This window comes from Humulus lupulus, chromosome X, assembly GCF_963169125.1.
Source record: "Humulus lupulus chromosome X, drHumLupu1.1, whole genome shotgun sequence".
Classification (NCBI taxonomy): Eukaryota; Viridiplantae; Streptophyta; class Magnoliopsida; order Rosales; family Cannabaceae; genus Humulus; species Humulus lupulus.
Genome location: NC_084802.1, coordinates 200,142,822 through 200,151,524, shown reverse-complemented (window position 1 = coordinate 200,151,524; position 8,703 = coordinate 200,142,822). Strand labels below are relative to the sequence as shown.

General features: G+C 35.8%; 3 protein-coding genes across 7 annotated transcripts; all 3 read left to right on the top strand.

Moving 5' to 3' along the window:
• LOC133803249 (uncharacterized) lies at positions 1–5,305 on the top strand. Of its 5 annotated transcripts, XR_009877843.1 has the most exons (8): positions 1–52; positions 836–973; positions 1,900–1,944; positions 2,030–2,172; positions 3,082–3,193; positions 3,397–3,583; positions 3,802–3,959; positions 4,654–5,304. XR_009877843.1 is itself a non-coding variant. In XM_062241217.1 (5 exons), the coding sequence occupies exons 1-4, from the start codon at positions 2,777–2,779 to the stop codon at positions 3,953–3,955; spliced, it is 462 nt and encodes a 153-aa protein (XP_062097201.1). In that variant the 5' UTR covers positions 2,762–2,776; the 3' UTR covers positions 3,956–3,959; positions 4,654–5,301. The 5 variants fall into 5 exon arrangements, 1 of the variants encoding a protein (XP_062097201.1); XR_009877844.1 differs by having other exon boundaries at positions 1,900–2,172; positions 3,088–3,193; positions 4,654–5,305; XR_009877842.1 differs by having other exon boundaries at positions 1,900–2,172.
• A 775-nt stretch (positions 5,306–6,080) lies between these two features.
• LOC133806621 (uncharacterized) lies at positions 6,081–7,730 on the top strand. Its single transcript, XM_062244712.1, has one exon. It carries the CDS (start codon positions 6,081–6,083, stop codon positions 7,728–7,730), a length of 1,650 nt encoding a protein of 549 aa, XP_062100696.1.
• Positions 7,731–7,814: 84 nt separating this feature from the next.
• LOC133806619 (uncharacterized) lies at positions 7,815–8,306 on the top strand. The gene has a single exon (XM_062244711.1). The coding sequence runs from the start codon at positions 7,815–7,817 to the stop codon at positions 8,304–8,306; it is 492 nt and encodes a 163-aa protein (XP_062100695.1).
• The last annotated feature ends 397 nt before the right edge of the window (positions 8,307–8,703 follow it).

Below are 8,703 nucleotides of genomic sequence, written 5' to 3'. Positions count from 1 at the left end.
GAGGTTGCAACAATAATTACTGGACAAGCCTAGTACTTTTCCATTTGATGAGGTATGTTTTTCTTACTAGAAGTGCTACTTTTTAATTGTGTGTACTACAGTCATTTTTTGACCTACTGGTGATTAAACCACAAACTTATTTGATGAACAGAAAGGCAAACTAAATTTATGTGATTATAATCTATATCATTATAATTGATATTGTAATTTGTTTCTGCTACTATATTTTCTTTTGTAAAACACTTGTGAGCAAGAATTTGTTGAAATTTGAGTGAAGGAGCTTCTTCCAAACTCTCACAACTTTTAAGAAATAGACTCTTCAAATTAGCTTGAGATAAATCTGGCATATGAATCAAATTCTTTGAAAATCTGAGATTGACAACTTTTAAGCTCTCAAGACACTGTAACAAAAGGAAATGGCAAAAATAAATAAATAAATATATTTCTAGCTCACATATGTATATAAAGTAAAATTATGCCTTTAATTTTGTTTTTAAATATAAATCTCAAACATAAATGATTATTGTACAAAAACCAAATAAGGATGCTAATGTAGTGGTATATGGTTCCAATTTAAATCTTGAATCTAATATAAAATTTTAAACACTTTAATGTACTATTATAGAAGCAATAGTTGTATTTTTAGTTCTTTCTCTGATTTGTTTATTCAGTTTTAATTGAAATTTTTACTTTCTTGTCTTTATATTTTTTTTTTCTGAAAAAAGATGATTTTTTATATAAAATTTACTGACTTTTAATTATTTATTTAAAAAAATTTTATTGGTCATTCTGTTTATAAGAAAAATGATAACTGATATTGCTCTTTTATTTGTAGATTGCAAATCTGTTAACTTTACAGGGAAATACTGAGCCATTAATCCGTAATGGCATGACCCTTAAGTCATGTTCTCCTATAGTTGGTGTCGACGTGATGTCCTTTGTTACAGAAAGAGAAGTCTTGCTAGCTTGGAGGGTATTAGTTTTGCATTGCTTTTCTTTTATGAAAATGAAAAGTGTTTGTTAATACTGTTAAGGTGCATTTGTTATGAATCTGTTCTCAATATTTATATCTTATTTTTCATACTTTTAGGGATTTTCATTTATAGGTTCCTTTTCATTTCACTCTTATGGTGGGAGCTCTAGCTTCAGAAAACTATTTCTCTTGCCATAGTGAAACATAATTTTCATTCTAGTCTGGAAAAGCAATCAGACAAGCAAGCAAGTTTTGGGGATTAACTTGAACTTGAACCCACCAAGCAAGTTTTGGGGATTTATGCTGGGATATTAGAGCACACATGTGTGTGTGCATATGAAATTATTTTCGTTATATATTATAACAACTTTAGTTTGTTCAGATATTGTCTATAAGTCAAAGGCAACCAGCCAAATGCTATTTTCATTTTCAAATGGTAATCCATAGTATTGAACCTTTTACCATGTGTGATTCTTTGCATCATTAACTGATCTTATCTTGCATTTTAGCTTAAATGGGTCTTTAATTATTGTTCTCTGTTTTTAGTCGCTTAAAGAATCTTTCAACTATGCACACAAATGGGATTTTTCTTTTTATTCAAATATATTCCATATATGCAATAAGTATTTTCTTAATATGCCATAAGTGATTTGTAATACAAGGTTGTTTCATATAAAATAAATGCCATAAGTGATTTGTAAAACTTTTATAATTGTGCCAATGGTATGTACACATGTTAAAGGGTATAAGTTTTGTATAAATGTAATCACCATGCTAAGTATTTGTATTGAAATTCTTTTCGTTGTAAGATGTGGAATAGAATGATCTAGTTGAAGAGTACAACATTAAAAACATGATTGATTTATTCAATGGAATAGTGTATTGCTTGTTTTTCTCACCTCTTTCTTTTTTGTTGATTATTTCAGGTGGTACTGAAAGAAAATCTAGTTCTAACATTATTTAGGGATGAGGTGAGACTTTCCATTTATATTTGTCTAATGAAACATGTTATCAAATTGAAGAAGTTGACTGTTTTCTTGACTTTAAAATATGCAGTATATACTTTTGCATGAGGAATATCAGCTCTATGTTCTACCCAGAATTTTGGAATCAAAGAGGATGGCAAAATCTGGACGCACCAAGCAAAAAGAAGCAGATTTGGAATATAGTGTTGCAAAGCAGGTTGAAAAAATGATTAGGTATGACCCTTTTATTCTTCTTCTTTAAGCAGTTATTCAATTTTCTTGCTCTGTTAGGCTCTGATATGATATGTGTGCTGATTATTGCTATTCATATATGGACTAAACAAGTCTCTTTTAGAAATGTGGTGTAAATCCTACACCCTTAAAGAACAGCAAAACAAGAAAGAGTAATGCAGAAACATAGAATAAAAAATGATAAGACTTTAAAACAAAAAATACACCAAACACATTACTTGGTTCAACTCAATTAAAAGCCTGCATCCAAGGTAGAATAGCCCCAAATAATGGCTGATTAGACTTTATTCTTTCTTGAGTATCAAGCACAAAATTACACAAAGGGAGACTTGCTCCATGTACAAACACTCTAAAAAAAATGCTTTAAAAAACAGAACAAAAAAACACTGAAAAAATTCTCTACTGATTCTCTTAACCCCGAATGAGAGTAGTGAAGACATTATATATAGGCTTCTATGGTAGCGAATGTACCAACTGTATTACCAAAATTTTGAGATGGTACATTCACTATTGATGTCTGTCCTTAGTCTCTGGTCCCATCTTAAGCTGCCACTGGAAGGTCCAATGTTCTCCACAAGCTTTTTAAATGGACAATGTGAAGTTAAACCAGATTCCATAAGTTTTTGCTGTAAAAGCCAGTCCAAAATATTAACTTACTGTGGTGTTGCTCAAAATATGGCCCATGTCACTCTTAGTTTGCAAACCTATTAGAGATATTTTGCATATCAACCTCTTTTTTAATGATATTTTGATATAAATAACTAGCTCATTGCCTCCTTGTTTAGGTGTTATTTGCTTTATATTTTCTGGTTTAAAAATGTATATGCAATCACATCTTTGTGTGTCAAGTACTCGTGAATTTTATAATTTTGAAATGCTCATCTTTTCCAGTCACAGAAACATGAGGAAGAACAACAATCCGGTGGATCATGCAAGGAAAGTTCATCCCAGCTTGTTTCATTCTCTTTATCTCATGCCAACATTCCTCTACCACCTACCTTAGGTAACAACTTACTCTAAAGTTTTGATCGCTAGTCCATTTCTTTGCCATCCTATTTGAGGCAAGGACGGGTGCTGTGAAATGTTATTTCTGAAGCCATAAGCCTGAGAGCAAATGTTTTTTTCATTCTTTATGGAAATTCTTCTAACCATTTTTGGATTTACTTTGCCTCGGTAGTTATTCCATTTTGTTGCTGTTTGCTATAGAGTTGAAGGATTCTTCAGAAATGGATATGTCTGATGTTCAAAAGAATCTCAAATGTTTGTACGAGTACAATGTCATGCTGAGGGAGAAATTTTTATCTGTGCAATCTATGCTTCATGAGTTAGCAACAAAGTCCTTGCCTCCTGCAAATGATGACATTCCTAACACCTCAAAGTTTTTCAAGCAAGTGTGAGTATGCATCAGTATGTTTTTCCAAAAGTCCTTTTTTTGTCCAGTTTCCTTGATTTCTTGAGTCATTGGTGTTTCTAGGATGCTAGTCCATATTGTATATTAACTGGAGAGAAGCTTCAAAATCAAATTCTTGATTTATGTTTCCCTGATGTAATTCAGATATTTATATATAAATATATTTGTAAATATAGTGACTTGATTTGATGGTTTGGCAGCTTCATGATTGGGTTGCTTCTAGCTCCTCTGGATCCACAAGGGATTGCATTCTACTTGGAGCTTGTGAAGCACATGAGACTCTTCCACAAAGTGCTGAATTTCCTGCAGATGTGTTTACGTCTTGTCTCACAACACCTATTAAGATGGCTTTGAGATGGTGAGCTTCTTTTCTTGTTCGTCTGTTAGGATCGCCTATCGCGTTTATGCATCTTTATTTGAGATCATGCAGTTTTCTGTTTTTGCCTTGTGGTGTTTATTCCATATTGGCTGCTTCCTAGTTATTTTTAGTTTTCTGGTTTTGCCTTGTGGTGTTTATTCCATATGCCTTGTGACATGATTGGTTTGAATAGATGCTTTGAAATATACACAAGTTAGCTAATCTCTACTTCTATTTTGGGCAGTGAATGCTTTTTCTTATGAGACTAAATTTTTTTTGTTGTATTTTAAGTTGTGGATAACAATTGGTTTTTATTTTTTAAGATAACAATTGGTTTTTGTGCTGTGGATCATTAGATCTGTTTTATTAACATAAAGATGTAATATTTGCTTCTACATTTACTATCATTCTAGTCATAGAAATTTAGTATAGTTTAGTTACAAGTAATTTAGTTGCTGCTGTTGACAATTTGTGGTATCTAAAAGATGGAATACTGATAACTCTAGGACTTAGAGTTATTTTTATAATCTTTGAACTTGCTTTTCAAAATTAAAAAGAGTAATGAGTCCCTATTTCATGTAATTTTGTCAGTTTTAGTGTGTTATTCTAGGTAGTGAGTCTGGGTAAGAGTTAAGTTTGTATTGTAATATTTTTTTTAGTGTTTTTATGTAAATTACTGTGTTGTTTTAATCAGGAAAGGAAGCTTACAAAATATGTGAAAGGGAACTGCTGGAAGCAAGGGGAAAAACGAATTCTGAAAGGGGCGTGTTGCTACTTCAATGCTGTAACATCACCACACAGCAATTCAAGGGATCAGGCAGGTGACGTGGCTAGAAGACAGCTGGACTTAGTGAGTGAAATCAACGCCTATGTGGCTAGAATTTTAATAACTTAAGTCAGCTGGGTGATGTGGCACTTTGAGGACAAGGTGGGAATTGACTTTCCTATTAGGGTAAGGCAAAGTACCCTAAAAAGGAGGGGGCAGCCGCAACAGAAGGGAACGATTATTCTGAAAGAATTTCATCACCATTTTGAAGAAAGAAAAGAAGTACAGAGGAGAGCTGAAGAAAACAGAGAGAAAATACCAAAAAGGGAAGAGGACTACGGCAGACGCCTAGGAGGACTTGAGCTCATCAATTCATTCTACTCTTTCCTTCTTCCTTTTAATTTTGTATTAAATTTTCTCTCCATTTCAACTGTGAACAACTCTATGGATACTCTATTTGCTACTGGTTTTGTACTTTTCATTTCAGACATGAACTAATAGTCTAAGGATTTGGGTGGTTATGAACCCTATATTATGAATTAATGTTTTGATGCATGGTTAAAGTAATTGTATCCTTGTTCAATTAAGTGTGACTACTGCTATTGATTGTTATATACTTGCCATAATTAACAATGACTGAGCTAGATCTAAGTTTGGAAAAAATTAAGCTAGCTGAGCCCATTTAATTGATGCAAGAAACTAGTTTATTTGTAGGTAAATTTTAGTGGTGAAATAGGAATATTTTGCTGCCTTGTATAACACAAGATTTGATGCTTAATAGATTGTTTGCAATCTGGTTTAACACAGGAGTGTGTTGAGAGGGTTGTAAGCATTATACAGTGGGTTTTGGAAAAGACTTACTGGGCGTTTTTGAAATCTGTTAACTCTGGATGTAATTGCTGAGCCATTGCTGAACTTATGCTATAACAACTGGAAAGAAATTATAGGGGGATTAACCACCCAGATCACGTGTTCACATAGAATTTCCTCACAGACTTGATTTCTCTTGGTTCCATTATTTTAGTTTAATTAATTCTGCATATACACTTTTAATTCCAGATTCATTTACCCATTATTCCCTTGAATTGGTTATTGTCTTTTTGAATTGTTCTTTAGTTGATTTTGCAATTATTTAGTTTAAAATCCCTGTGGAGACGATACTCATTTACCATTATATTACTTGTGCGATTGCGTATACTTGCGTATTTTAATTGCTATAATTTTCGCAACAAGTTTTTGGCGCCGTTACCAGGGATTTTAAAATTAAATTATGTTTTATCAACTAATTTGCAATTTATTTCTGTTGTTTTTAAATCTGTTTGTTCTGGATGTGTACTTTCAGGTCTATCTAGTGCATGAACAAACAAGAAGACTTTGAACTTGCTCCTATTGACCCCGAGATCGAACGCACTTTCAGAAAAAGGAGGAAGGCTCAAAAGGCTAACAGCCGAGGCACTATGGCTGAGCATGTTGATGAAGAGGGGGATGGCCAGCAAGTTACTAATCCCATTGTTTTGGCGGATGACAGAGCTAGAGCAATACGGGAATACGCTGCCCCTATGTTTAATGAGCTAAATCCAGGCATTGTGAGGCCAGAAATACAAGCAGCTCAATTCGAGCTCAAGCCAGTGATGTTTCAAATGCTCCAAACCGTGGGGCAGTTCAGCGGGATGCCAACGGAGGATCCTCATCTCCACCTCCGTTCATTCTTGGAGGTGAGCGATTCCTTTAAGCTTCAAGGAGTGAGTGAAGAAGCATTAAGGTTGAAGCTATTTCCATTCTCGTTAAGAGACCGAGCTAGATCATGGCTCAACACTTTGCCTCCTGATTCCGTCACAAATTGGAATGATCTTGCTGAAAAGTTTCTGCGCAAATATTTCCCTCCCACCAAAAATGCAAAATTTCGAAGTGAAATCATGTCATTCCAGCAGCTTGAAGATGAATCAACCAGTGATGCATGGGAGAGATTTAAGGAGCTTTTGCGGAAGTGTCCACACCACGGCATCCCGCACTGTATACAGATGGAGACCTTCTATAATGGCCTCAATGCAGCTTCTAGAATGGTGTTAGATGCCTCGGCCAATGGTGCTATCTTGTCCAAGTCTTATAATGAAGCTTTCGAAATTCTGGAAAGGATAGCCAGTAATAATTATCAATGGTCCAACACAAGAGCTCCAACAAGTAGAAAAGTGGCAGGGGTTCTTGAAGTAGATGCAGTAACAGCTTTGACAGCCCAAATGGCCTCCATGACTAATATTCTGAAAAATCTGAGTTTGGGGAACAACATTCAGCCAGCTGCTGCTATTCAAAGTGGAGACATTTCCTGTGTATATTGTGGAGATGGGCACATGTTTGAAAATTGCCCTTCTAACCCAGCAACAGTTTGTTATGTGGGAAACCAGAATTTTAACCGAAACAGTGGCCCATACTCAAATTCGTATAACCCAGCTTGGAGGCAGCATCCGAATCTATCTTGGGGGGGTCAAGGAGCAAGTTCCAGCAACGCACCAGCACTAGGAAAGCAAGCTTATCCACCAAGTTTTTCTCAGCAGCCAAGGATTTCGCAACCACAGCACCCTCAAAACTCTCAATCCAATTCTTTGGAGAGTTTAATGAGGGATTATATGGCCAAGAATGATGCAGTGATACAGAGTCAGGCAGCATCTCTTCGAAACCTTGAAATGCAGCTGGGGCAATTGGCCAATGAATTAAAAAATAGGCCTCAAGGTTCTTTGCCTAGTGACACGGAGAATCCAAGGAGGGATGGGAAGGAACATTGCAAGGCTATCAATCTAAGGAGTGGAAAAATTCTGGAAAATTCTGAGGAGAAAATAAAGGGCAGTGGGGAGCCCACTTCAATCCAAACTGAAGGAGAATCTAGTAAAAAACCAGCAAAAGAAGTTACTGAAACTGGCTTAGTTGATACAACATCGGGTCAGCAATATGTTCCAGTAAAGTCTATACCAAAACCGCCCCTACCATTTCCTCAGCGATTTCGCAAATAGCAGCAAGATGGGCAGTTCAGGAAGTTTCTGGATGTGTTAAAACAGCTCCATATTAACATTCCCTTGGTGGAAGCCTTGGAACAAATGCCAAACTACGTCAAATTTTTAAAAGATATTTTGACGAAAAAGAGAAGGTTGGGGGAGTTCGAAACTGTTGCTCTTACAGAGGGTTGCAGCGCTATGTTGAAGAGTAAAATTCCTCCAAAATTGAAGGACCCTGGCAGTTTTACGATCCCTTGTTCTATTGGGGGACGGGATGTTGGAAGGGCGTTGTGTGATTTGGGCGCCAGTATTAATCTTATGCCGATGTCGATTTTTAAGAAGCTTGGTATTGGTGAAGCGAGGCCTACAACTGTTACATTGCAGCTGGCGGATAGATCTATGGCCCATCCTGAAGGGAAAATTGAGGATGTTTTAGTGCAGGTTGACAAATTTATTTTCCCAGCCGACTTTATTATCTTGGATTATGAAGCTGACAGAGAAGTGCCAATTATATTGGGGCGGCCGTTCCTTGCTACAGGGCGTACTTTAATTGATGTGCAGAAAGGGGAACTCACTATGAGAGTTAATGATTAGCAAGTTACTTTCAGCGTGTTCAAGGCAATGAAGTTTCCTGACGAAATAGAAGAATGCTCTAGTATTGATGTGATTGAGACACTTGTGGCTGAGAGATTTAATAAGAGTGTTGATATGGCTGAAATGGGCACCCAGATTTTTGAAGATTATGATGATTCTAGCAGTGAAGAAGAACCGCAAGTTACTTGGGTGGATTCTTGCAAACCAGCCAGAAAATTCAATAATTTTTTCGAAGCTTTGAACTTGCCTGAAAAACATTTCCAGCCACCAAAACCGTCCATCCAAGAGCCACCTCAACTGGAATTAAAGCCGCTGCCCAACCATTTGAAATATGTTTATTTGGGAGACAATGACACTCTGCCAGTGATAATTTCTTCCTGTTTAGAAGCTAATGCTG

Bases quoted from the DNA above. Each gene is read 5' to 3' on its own strand.
- LOC133806621 (XM_062244712.1), top strand. From the start codon at position 6,081: ATGAACAAACAAGAAGACTTTGAACTTGCTCCTATTGACCCCGAGATC.
- LOC133806619 (XM_062244711.1), top strand. From the start codon at position 7,815: ATGCCAAACTACGTCAAATTTTTAAAAGATATTTTGACGAAAAAGAGA.
- LOC133803249 (XM_062241217.1), top strand. The intron at 3,194-3,396 runs GTAACAACTTAC...TGTTTGCTATAG, and splicing joins TCCTCTACCACCTACCTTAG to AGTTGAAGGATTCTTCAGAA. The intron at 3,584-3,801 runs GTGAGTATGCAT...ATGGTTTGGCAG, and splicing joins TCAAAGTTTTTCAAGCAAGT to CTTCATGATTGGGTTGCTTC.